At 28.4% G+C, this 13621-nt stretch overlaps 1 protein-coding gene across 2 annotated transcripts; it reads left to right on the top strand.

Moving 5' to 3' along the window:
• The first annotated feature begins 227 nt into the window (after positions 1-227).
• On the top strand, positions 228-11472 carry LOC107450139 (uncharacterized). Of its 2 annotated transcripts, none has more exons than XM_087150258.1 (2): positions 228-297; positions 7311-11472. In XM_087150258.1, the coding sequence occupies exon 2, from the start codon at positions 7403-7405 to the stop codon at positions 10496-10498; it is 3096 nt and encodes a 1031-aa protein (XP_087006384.1). In that variant the 5' UTR covers positions 228-297; positions 7311-7402; the 3' UTR covers positions 10499-11472. The 2 variants fall into 2 exon arrangements, with proteins under 2 accessions (XP_087006384.1, XP_042902764.2); XM_043046830.3 differs by lacking the exon at positions 228-297 and adding an exon at positions 1213-1337.
• The last annotated feature ends 2149 nt before the right edge of the window (positions 11473-13621 follow it).

The raw sequence follows: 13621 nt of genomic DNA on the forward strand, positions 1-13621 counted from the left end.
CGAGGACCAATACCGCACACCCTCAGTCCCTAGGCAGATTAATCCAAGTGGTCACCCACCCGCACACTGACCGCAGCCAGTGATGCTTGAATTCGGTGATCTGCTGGGAACCGTGTCTTAACGATCAGTCCACTGCGGGACGCCATCTGTCCGGTATATATATTTCATGGAATACAGTTAACAAATATATTCTTAGGGTCATTGATAATGACGATTTAATACAACGAAAAATAAACGAGATAATTTGATGTATTTAAATTATCAAATTTCGAAATAGACTAATAGCAGATAAGAGAGGTATGACATTTAATTATAATTTTTTATTAACGGCATGCAAAATAATTTGCTGACAAAAACATATGTCGATTATAATTATTTAGTTCCGTGTTTATTTAAGTACAAGTGCTTTTAAAACTTATTAAATATGTATTTAACAATATGTATTTAACATGTGTCAATATTGAAAAAAGACTTGTCCTACCTAGAGTTACTTGAACATATTTTTTTTAATAATCTTTTCTGATCTAAACTAATTTACTCTTCATTGGAAATCTATTTGACAAATCACCTCTCCATCTTTGAAATGTATTAGGATGCAGAGCTTAATCAAAAAATGCTATGATTTTATTTATTCTGTGATTTGTTTGTATTAACCATTTCAGTTAGAAATATATTAACTATTCTTGTTATGATATCGTTTTTAAATATTATTAAGAATCATTAATGCATATTATCATATGTTTTAGAAGATAAATCAAAAAATTTAAATCGAATAAATCACGATTTTTGTCAATGATATGATATTTTGATATCTATGATATTTTATTTATTTTTACAGTTTTGAATAAGTCAGTATGAAAATCTGGCAAATTTATTAACGCTTAAAAATATTTTATATGTATTATTTGTTTTATTCATATATTTATTTAATTTTACTATTAACTTACATTAATAATCACTATTGATTTTTAGAACAGGATTAGGGGGGAAATCTACCTGCCAATGACGAGGAAAAATAAAAGAGATATCAATATCACACTCTTTATAAATATAATATAAAAATAAGCAATTGATATTTGCTCATTTATCAACAGCTCTAATTTTTAGTTCGGTTATGAAAAGGGAAAATTCCCTAATCTAAAGCAGACATTCATTCTAAAGTTCTGAAATCATACTACAGATATCCTATCAACATAAACTGATAAGAACACTCCATCGAACTATTTTTTAACGACTTTACTTCTGTTGACTCAGGTGTATTTTTGAGTTTACATCTACAATGATGAGAGAAAGCTACCGACTGTGCGAAAACTTTATATGATTGAGCGAGTAAAAAGGTATGCTTGTTTATATTTAACAATAAAATTAATTTCGAATGTATTATATTAATTTTAGATATTATTGCTACAGAATATGGATTTTTTTTTATCGCCTTTAGAAAATAATTTTGCTGGCTAAACCACAGCTACCTTTTAAACTTCGAAGATTTATTATATTTCGATAATATGAATACGAGGAAAAAAATTCTGAAACTTTTTTAGTCTAAATATATTTAAAAAAAAAAAAGGTTACATGCTATTCACTTGTAAAAAATTATAGTACTAAGATTCTTCAGTGACGGGAATATTCCCATATTAGTACTCAGTTTCACCAATGTACCATTATCCTATTCTTTTAATCAGAATTAATTAAAAGTATATATATATTTCTTGGGTCAAAGCTTTAAAAATGGCAGAAAATGTTAATTTTTCTTAGAAATGTATAGCCTATATTCATAAAAGAGATGAAATATTGTTTAGAAAACAAATTTTCAATGAATTTCGCTTATTTTTAATGATGAATTTTCTTTAATCATTGCATATAAAGTGATAAATTTGTAACATTTTTTACACATTATACATATTCCCACACTCCGAATTGGAGTGAAGGGGTCTATTATAGCTCTCCTTCTTACTCTATTTGTGGCCAAATATTTTGCCTCTCGCCATGTCTTTCTGACTGTTTTCATTCACTTACAATCGCTCTGCGCCAAGTATTTTTAGGTCTTCCTCTTTTTCTATTCCCCTCAGGCTTCCAATCAAAAACTTGTTTTCCTTTGCATTTTTCAGGTTTACGTAAAACATGACCAATCCATTACCATTTACGTTTTATAATTTGCAGTTTATACATTATTGGATATTTTTATTGTGCATTTTTTCACATTTTGATCATAGAACAAAATTCACTAGAATCGCATAATATATTTATATGCCATAAACTAATCAAAAGACTATTCGAGTTAAATTTTATTCCAGTCATGTAATTTTCCATTGTAACTCAAAACTCAGTCCAACGAAGAAAAAACAATCGTTTTATAAAGTCATGCAACAAATATATAACAAACTATAACAAATATATAATAATATTTAAGAGATAAAATTGAACCAGATGTTGTCCAATACATTTTATTTTATAACCGTCGTTGAACAGCCGACCCAATTTCATGGGTTTACGACTACTTACGTTCAACTCCGTAGTCTTGTAATTTTGAACCAATCCAGAAGACAAGGAAACTCCTAGATCAGTACCCCCAGAGGTATTGATTTGTTGTGGGAACATGGAGGACTTTGAGACTCGACAGATTTAACGTGCATCAGTCACCATTTACTACACGGGGAGTCTTCGGCCGGCGAGGATCGAACCCACGACCTCTTGGATATGGGCCGGTTCCTAGTGCGACGTTCGGAGACGGCTACGTACAATAGCGTTTTCCAAAGGTTCATCTGTTCCGCGGAACCCTAGGGTTCCGTAAAAAGGGTCACGGGGGTACCGAGTGTTAGGACTTTTTTAAACCAGTTATGATTTTCGAAACCTGTAATTAAATTTATATCCAATTAATAATTCATTATGTATTCTGTCATTTTTATGGAATTATTTCGTTAAAATGCTTGTGAAGAAGGTAAATCCAAAACAATGTTTTTCTTCCTTTTTTTTTCTTTTTTATTCGATTATTAATATCAATATAATGAATGAATAATGAAAAGGATAGGCATTTGTAAACTAATTGCATTAAAATGTCTTATCGAAATAAAAGTAACCAAATTCAACAATGAAGAGGTATGTTTTCCTGTTAACCTTTCTCAGCGTTTATTTTCGTCCATTTTCGTTTTTATTTCAACGTAGAAATGGCTAGTATTTTCCGGAACAGGTATTTTGTACCTATTATTGAATCATATTTGTTAGAAAAATAGCATATTACTTCCAAAACCCTGTTACAAAGTACTAGGTAAAAATTCTGATTCAATTATTCTGTCCAAAGTCTACTTTTTATGTTGTTTTAAGTGCCTTTTAGTCATCTTTGGGCTATTTAAAAAAGAAAAAACAAAAAGGTCACCGATTTATCATGCGATATAGTCCTAGAGCAGTTGCCAGGCATTGCGAGGGGCCCTTCAAATTTTATGTTTCTGCAGAGCCTCTAGGAAAGTAAGTAACTCAGAAACCAGTTAGATTTTAGTTTAAATAATTCTGATAGATAAACTGCTTTTTAATTTTTTTTAATTCCTAAAAACGAACTAAGCAATTTTTTCCATTAAAATGATTTTATGGCTGTCTTAAATCTAACGATTTCAAGAGTTAACTTGCTAAATTTAAATGAATTAATCAAACAAATTTTTTAATCATGTTATTAACTGTAACTCTATGGGTTAAATTTCTATGTTTTGCATTTTGCTCCCAAAACTGTCTTTAAGAACCATGCTTAGGCAATCATGTATATCAGCTGTTTCCAAAATGTGTTCCGCGGAACCCTAGGTTTTTGTGAAGGATGACAAGGGTTCCGTGAGTTGGGATATTTTAAATCGGTAACGTGATATTTATATCCAATCAATAATCCATAATATATTTAATACTTCTTTTGTTTATATGAACTTGTTATGTAAAATGCGAAAGAAAAAAAAGTAGCAAAATTTTTATAAAAAAAATTTCAATAACAATATATTGAATAAATTATGAAAAGAATATGCATTTATAAAAGTTTCATACGTATTTCTTATCGAGCTTTCAAATCAAAATAAAATAACTAAATTCAAGAATAAAGAATTACGTTTTTATGTTAACTATTCTCATTATTTATAACAATTTTGTTAAAAACAAAAATAAAAATTTAAAAAACATAATTAAGGATATTTTTTTTCACTCTATGCATGCACCTAGAAAAAATTCATATTGTTAAATATTTCATTCTATGCATTCAAAGGTTTCAAAATAATTAGGAGATTTTTTTTTTCTTTTTGGTTAGTATATTCATAGCTGATAATGAACTTTTTTTTATAATGCGGCGTCCCAAAAAAGCTCGATCATTTGAAGTTCCATAGCCGAAACAAATTGGATAATGCTGATTTTTATGTTTGAAAACTAAATAAAAAAAAACTATTAGATAATTATTAGGCCAATAACAGCTTGTAAAACGCCGGGCACTGCACAAATGCTCCTCTCCACCTCTTGAATTCTTTGAACTAGACATTTTTTCGCGGAGGAGGTACTCAGTCATTATTTTAAAAGATAGTTTATTTTAAGGTAAGCAATATGTTACGCACTTTATGGTGCTATTTGTAATATAGTTTTTTTTTAATCAAAACACAATATAAAAGATACATCAACCTCAAGAAAACACCAACCTTAATGTATATTTTCAGATTCCTTCGCCAAAAATGAAGAAAAATTAGCGTATACATAAACGATCACAAGCGAGAAGGAAAAAAAACACATTCAAAACCTGTCGAATCCCCAGTGAAGAGGCCGATTTGCAAAACCAGTTTGATTTCCTGATGGAACTTAGAGGTGTTTCTTATAAACGCAATCAAACAAGTTTTAACACTATATGTAATAAGCGGTGTTAAAAGACTATTTTGAAATTATGTCTTCAAATTATTCGCTAAGTATACTCAGACAGTAATATCAGATGCGTAAATAAATTCAAGTACAAAATTGTACTTTTTGTACATAGAAGACTTTAACTATTGACCCTGTCGTCACGACATCAGTGACATCAGGTAACTAAGTAGCAGAATCCTCCTTTTATTTACTTTTTCGACTAAACTCATTGCGAGAGGTCATGTAATTTTTTACCATTTACTAAAAGGAGGATACTTGTTTGACGCAGTTTAGAACTTTTTCTCCCTTTTTTTTGGTTGTTTAAACTAAACTCTATTTTACCTATTCTGTAAATAATAATTTCCATTCCCAAATGTGAACATATTTTGACTTGATTTTTTACAGGAATTCTAAAAATATAGGTAACGGGATTCTAAAAATACGTATTGCGGTGATTGCGGAATATCCTGTGGAAAAATATGATAATGGTTTATGTTATTTAGAAACACATATTAAATTTTTAATGCTTTCATTTCATTTTTAACTAAATTGCTAATCTAATTTAAATATCCAAAGAGCAAGTTTTATTTGAAATCACAATTTATCAATATAGTTATTTAAATGATATTAAAAATGAATTAAACACTTAGTTCAACGTATCTTAATATATACTATGAGACAGATATCTTGTTATTACCAGGAAATATGATGGATAGTAAAAATATTGTAGTAACAATATTGTTGATGTTGTCCACTATTACTAGAGTAATCAGACAGCAATGAAAAATGAATTATGGTTGTTGTTTTCAAAGAAATATTTTACTTTCCTTTTCCAAAAAATTATTCGGTTCTCAGAAGTCAGGACAACAGACATCAGCGATTATTTACCGATAAAACTTTGATAACACAGGAGGAAAAAATATGAAGAAAATTTTACTTATCAGATAAAATTATCACTAATGCAAACGAAATTTACAAACGCATTCTTTCTCCTTTAGATAAATTTAAATTTAGAATTTATCACGTTTAAAATTAAATAGAAATATTCTGTTGAATATTATATTCATCGCATAAAGGGAATATACCTTAGAGATAAGCCAATTTTATAAATCAGTTATACAAAAAAAAAATTTATATATATATATATATATATATATCACAATAAAGACATAATGGATAAAAAGAGAAAAACGAAAAAAATGAATAAGTTTTAATAAGTTATAAGTTTAACATTAATAAGTTTTATTTACTGCCCATAAGCTGCAAGTATATAAAACTCATAAAATAAGTTAAGAACATAAAGAACAAACATCTGTTTTTTGCATGATATATCTTTTAATATGTTCTTTTTGATCTCAAAAAGTTTTTTGAGTGCTCCTCACACCATTGTATGGCTATATTGACACAATAGCAGAAAGCACTTCTTTTTGCGGATAAAATCGTGTGAGCTGATGAAGAGATTAAGGCTTTTAATTTTTTTGTCTTCCTTTTTAATATTATTTTTAAAAAATTTTTTTGAAGATTTTATTTTATAACAAGAAAAAAAATTTCTTCTCTTTTCATTAAGTTTTTATTTTTTCCTTGTTTTCTCTGTTTTTGACTTATATATATATATATATATATATATATTATATATATATATATATATATATATATATATATATATATATATATATATATATATATATATATATATATATATATATATATATATATATATATATATATATATATATATACATATATATATATATATATATATATATATACATATATATACATATATATATACATACATATACATATATATATACATACATATATATATATACATATACATATATATATACATACATATACATATATATATACATACATATATATATACATACATATACATATATATATACATACATATATATATATATACATACATATATATATATATACATACATATATATATATATATATATATATATATATATATATATATATATATATATATATATATATATATATATATATATATATATATATATATATATATATATATATAATGTATGTATATATATATATACATATATATGTATATATATATACATATATGCATGCACCTCCGAGGACCTGAATTCAATGTTTTTCATCCTCTCTTTCTCACTAATAATTCGACAAATTCCGATAGCATTTATATTTTCTCTTAGGTTAAACATTAATTCACGTCCCCGACTTGTTTTTACCTCATTTGTGATGAGCAAACATTTAAGGAAAATCTATTTTACGGTTGGCGATTGCAGAACACCATGCAAATTATTTAAGTTCGTCACCATTTATGTATATATCAGTCACCATTATATATTAAGTTATAACCATTATATATATATCACCATTTATATATTAGGTTCCTCACCATTTATATATATTTTGCATTTCTAATTTCTTATTTATGTTTTAATTTCAGGAAAAGCAATCAAAGGCGTCGAAGATGGCTCTAAAATAGCTTTAGAATAATAAAAATCATTGCCACAAAAACTTAAGATTTAAACATTAGACATGGAACCCAAAGCCGTATTACGAGACAAATCTGTAAGAGACATTTGGGCTGCTATTGATAGAAGCACAATCAACATTTTACAAAACACAAAATCTCAGAACTTGTATTCATCTCCGAAAGCATCCTCTCCTGATAAACAGAATGTTGTTCCTTCTGGGTCACAAGCAAAAAGCACTAGCTCCTATTTCAGCACTTTGGAAAAAGCGAATCCTGCAGAAGCATACGGTTTATTTCAGCCTGAAGTGTGTAAGGTTGAAGACGATAATGTTTCCTTGTATTCAATATGGACCCCAACAAACAATGATAACTTGAAAAATAAACACACAAGTTCTTATGAAAGTCCTTTAATTGACCTAGACACATCAGAAAATTTAAAACAAACAAAGGCTTTCCCTACTAATTCATCATATGAAACTAATGAAAATTCCTTAATAGACTTAGACGTGCCAGTAAATACAAATATTTATGCTTCAAATAAAGATAGCAATTATGAAAGTTCTCTAATTGATCTTGAAATACCAGAAAATTCATATACAAAACACAATAAATGTATTTCACCTAAAGATTATACTTACCGAAGATTCAGACATGATTCAGGAAGTAACTCGAACAATGACAATGTTTCAGAAAAATCATTAGATGGACTGAATGAAGAGACATTTGGAAAGTTTTCGTATGCTCCAAATGAATCGGAGTTGACTTTAGCTGCGATATCAGATGCTACAGCGGCGTATGAACTTTCAGAAGACAAATCAATCCAGGAGACATCAAAAACAAAGGTTTTCGAATGTTCCGAAACTGCGAAAAAAATGCGGGAAGTTCAAGAAACGGCAACAGGAACCAAACCCAAAACATACATAACAAAAGTGTACAAACAAAATAATATACAACAGTCTTATCAGCGTGATGGTAAGAAAAGAAACGGCAATAACAAAAATACAAGAGAAATGAAAGATCAAAATGTTCCAAATAACAAAAATATAAAACCAAATTCAGATGAAATCCTTAGCGTGAGCCGGGAAAACTTAGCCATTTGCAAAGCTCGCCCTTTACAAGGTAAATTTAGAAGAAACTTTACAAACAATGAACAAAGACGAGTGACTCGCACTCGAGAAACTTTTCACAGTCAAGTTTTTCCAAACGTTCAAGCCGGAATTGCTACTCGTACTAGAGAAACTTTTCACAAGAAAGGTAACATGAGTTATTACACAACTGAGAAGATAACATATGTTCGAGGAGAAAAATTAGAAAATATGCACAAAGATATACATCAAGATCAGGAAAATAACATTGTTTGGCAAAATATCTCCAATCTTGGTCATATAAATGATAGAGAAGTTTTATGGGACAATGATATAAAGTTAAAAAAATATTTTCAAGGAGACAAGGTTCCCCAATATTATGATAAAGGTAAAAGGTTACCCAATTCCAATTGGAAGACCAGTGATGAGAAATATAAACTTGATGAAGATAATATCCCCATATTTAAAAATCAAAACATCTCAAAAAAGCAGGAATCGAAAGAATCCAACTGCTTGGACCAAAGAAAGACATCAAAAAACGAAGTTAGTCAAGGTAAAAAGCTTACTTTCAGAGGCAATCTTCACTGGCAATCTTCAACTGATAATTCAGATTTGGACGAACCAATTAACATTCCACAAGATAAATCTTCTGAATTTATAAATAAACAAAGCCAGAAAACCGGTGATGTTGGCCATGCTGACAAGAAAAATGTGGTTCATTTCAAAATATATGATCCAAAACTTCGCCGTCCTACCAAAAAGAAGATCATGATCAATCAATATCCTGAAGCCAAACTCAAAAGTAATACATTTGACAATCCACAAACAAGAAAAACTACAATGCACTATGTAGCATCTGGAGGCGCCCTGACTAAAGATTCAGAAGAACAATTCCCATCTAAGAATGCCGCTGATAAAAATCTAGAACAAACAAAACTCAAAAATAATTCTTTTAAATCATCGCAAAACGAGAAAACTGGAATTCCCTATGCGAAATTAAGAAGTTCAATGAACAAGGATTTACAAGATCATTTTGAATTTCTAGAAAACATTAACCTAGATAAAGCAGACGGAGAAAATAAAACCTTTGTAAAAGACGTACTAAGTAATATCATATTAACCAATAGCAATAATACAAGGAAAATCCCTGGACTGCCGGAAAATTCTATAACTATGGCAAAAAGTGATTTAAAATCTTTAATAAACGACGGCAAAGAAATAGCTGATCTGATAGTAGGTTGCCAAAGAACACTTGATATGTTTAAATCTTTTTACTATGAATGGATAGACTTACGAAAACAGAGCATAAGCTTATTAGAACAAATAGTGATGATAATTAACAATTCTTCTAGAAAAAATGATACAATGAAACACGTGATTGCAGCAATTAATATTGCAGCTGGTGCAGCTAATTTTGTACCTCACCCAGGTGTGCAATTAGGTGCAAAAGTAGCTGGTGCTGTTGGAGGTTTTTTTGCAAATTTTTTCACCCGCACTGACTGTAAGAAAGATGTGAATGCTAAAGAATATGAAATTAAAGAAATCTTTCAGAAGGATATTGATTCTTCATCCTATGTTTACATATACGGAGTACAATGTGGCACCCAGTTTCAAGAAACGTGCAATGTTATCAGTAAATTTTACAAACATTTGCTTGAAATAAACTATCAATCAGTTATAAAAAACCACGAATTGCTAGAGTTTATGAATGAGATAACAGAGCACAAGAGTTCAGATACTCTTACTTTCTACAAAAGACTTCAAATGTGCTACGAAAGATTAATTATAAATTCGAACTCAGTAGACAGCAGAGCTTTCGTAAGAATCTTTGAAGATGTGCCAGAAGCAGTTGAAATCATTGACTTACTTCCTTGGAAATTCGATTCAGATGGATTCGATAACAGTATTGTTCAAGATGCTTGGGGTGAATTACTTCTCCTCTTTCAAGCTGATAATCCAGCAACTGTAGATATCATAAAGAACAAAATTCAGAACTGTTTATTATTTTTAAAGAAAGAACATAGAATACTGTCTAGAAATGTGACTGGTCTCTTCAGAGAAACAGTTAAATAACTCTAATATAAAATTATGATTTTAAGAGCTTGTAAATGCAGGGTGATGTATTTTATGTTATAAAGTTACTTGCAATGTATTTTAAGTAGCTTGCAAATTTTAAAATAATTGTTTAAGAGTTCTTCATTTATAAAGCAATGTACACTTTTCAATGTTAACTCCTTCTTATGACAAATTTTAGAAACTGTGTTTCTGTAAACGTCTGTGAAAGCTTGATGTTCATGACATGCTTATCTTTTAAAATTATTTTATTGTCTAATATAAAGTTTCAAAATTAACTCACCGATTTAGACAGACACATGGAATAATAAGAAACCTTAAAGTCTGTTGTTTGTGAATTTCCCAACAGAAAATAGTTTAATTATTATTTGCGAAAAAATTATTCGTGCATCTATCCAATATTAAGTGGAAAAGCTTAATCCTGTCTGATTTTTACGACCAAATTGCTGCAGAGTAAGAAGTAAGTTTGGGCTAAGAAACCTCAATTTCTATGAAAAAGAAAAAAAACACATTTTTCCACAAAAATTTCTGTTTACATATACAGACATGAATTATCACCAATTTATGCGAGATGCCATTAGTTGTCAAAGTTTGAAAGAATGTTTTAAATAATCCTGTTTAAAATTGTTTCGGAAAATTGATCTCTTAATAAATATCTTAGTATCTATAATATTTCCTTTCAAGCCAGTGATTTATTATTTATACTGTCAGTGAAGTGACTGCCTTAGCTTTCTACATTAACTATACTTTGTAGTGATTTTAAAATAAAGGTCTTTAATAATCTCTATAGGAAGGCCAAATAACAGAAAATAACACTCACAGCCAAAAGTTTAAATTGTTGTATAGACATATATTTATATTATAATTATAAGAAAGGTGAATATATGTAATACATTAAAATATTTGAAATGAAACTTATTTGAACATTATAAAACTCATAGGTTTTGTCAAATAAAAATCTAATATTTTCTGAAGATTTTCTTAATCAGTTGAATGTTTGTCTTTACAATTCAAATAAGAATCCAAAAATAGCTCTGAAGAATAACAAATTATTGATAATAGTGAATAGTGAAAAAAATTTTGAATTTACTGTGACAGTTTTCGATAATTTTGTTTCGACTTTACTGCATTTTTTTTTTTTAAATGAAGTGAAACTATCAAATTACAAATGAAAAGTTACAAAGTGGAAACTGTATGTACCTGTGACCAGTAATTAAAAAGCTGCATAAAGTTATTAAAAAATGCTTCGCCCTTTTAGAAGAATTTTTTAACAACTATCTGTGAGCATGCTATAAAGTTACCAATGAAAAGTCAATGGGAGCAAGTAAATTCTACATATTTTTTTTAGGTGACTGATATCTATTTATTTTTAAATAAATAGATAAATAAGTAAAATATAATTGAATTTACTCAGGCAGACAAAAAGTACCAATAATTCTTTTACTAACAATGCACTCACCATCCAAAAACTTTTACTTTAAACCTTTTACTTTAAAGTTTTTTCAACTATTATGAAATAAAATAATATAGAATAAATATTAGCTAAAAGTTATATTCTTAATGGAATATCTTTGGATGAACGAATTTTATAGTTGAGTGCAAAAAATTTTCAATTTGAATAACAGATTCTTGCGATAAAGCGAAATATGTAAATAATAAAATTAACATTAAAGGAACCCAAACTTTGGACCGCTCTTTTTCTCTATGGGGACCATAATGTTACCATCTGTAAACTCACCATGAAAAGTTTTTACATATTGATCAAATCTCATAATTATAAGAGTACAAAAATAGTATAAATATATAAGTTATATAAATATTATACTAGTTTTATTTTAAGTCTTAAAATTAATTTTAACTGAAATAAGTATAATACACTAACTAAATTATATCGTCCATGGGCTGCAATAGAGGCATAACTCAAAACACATGCATTTTGGACTAAGAACAGGTGTAAATATGAAAACACATTCTTTTCAGCAGCAATACTAGCACAACTCATAATTCAACCTGAAGGTAATCTTCGTATAAGCAAACTAAAGCATTTCCTATGCATTTTCTCTAGCAATGAAAACTTTAAACCCACTTATCTCAAAACTTGATTTTTTGAGTTGTGCTGCTATTGCAGCCCATGAGCGATACATATCCATCATTTGTTTGAATAACTTACTTTTAAAACCTATAAGCAAATTAGCTTTTAAACAACTTAACCATATTTGGAGCACGTTAGGCAAGGGGAAAAAATTAGGATTAATATTTGTTTTAAACTTAAATTGCAACAGAGTTTATGAACATTAAATGTGACAAAGAGAAAAAATAAATGTAAATGATAAAATAAATATAATGAATAATGACAAATCTTTATAAAAAAATTTGTTGTTTATTAAGTTTTCTGACATTTTTTTTAATATCAGAAACTACAACTCTTTCACATTTTAGGAAGATCTCAACTAGTCTTTTTATATTCACATATTTGTACATATTTTTTTCTGAAAAAAAAAAACAACAAAGCAACAATTCAAACATTTCATAACTTTCTCTGCACACAAATATTAGAAGATGAATGGGAAAAAAATCCATTTTTATGTTAAGCAGGTCTCATACAACCACTGCATCAATTAATAAAATACTACTCACAATATAAGATGCTCTACATCTTCCGTACAAAATATATCACCAAAACTCTTTGTATGGTTGTACAAGTATAACACGACTATGGCACAGGCATAAAAAAATATGACATTTCAGCCTGATATAATCAACTATTCTCTTAAAGAAAAGTAAAACAACAAAACCAAATAATCTACACAACTTATTTCTAAAACTAAGTAGAAATAGTTGGAGCCAAATATTTTCTTGTCTAACTTAGTAAATCTTTAATACACTGTTGCATTGAAACGACAGGTAAAAGAGAAAATAATATAGAGAGGTAGACACCTGGCTTCTTAAAATAAATAAAAGGAATTGTCAAAAGTAAAGAAATACTGACTATCATTACTGATTAATTTATATTAATTGCTCATCAAAAAAATAAGAAAAAAAATATTTTTGCTTTGGCACAATTTTAAAAGAATTTATAAATTCCTGAATTAAATTTTGATACTTAAAATACTACACAAGATA

This window comes from Parasteatoda tepidariorum, chromosome 8 (genome assembly GCF_982258835.1).
Source record: "Parasteatoda tepidariorum strain Cologne lab strain chromosome 8, Ptep-v5.0, whole genome shotgun sequence".
Lineage (NCBI taxonomy): Eukaryota > Metazoa > Arthropoda > Arachnida > Araneae > Theridiidae > Parasteatoda > Parasteatoda tepidariorum.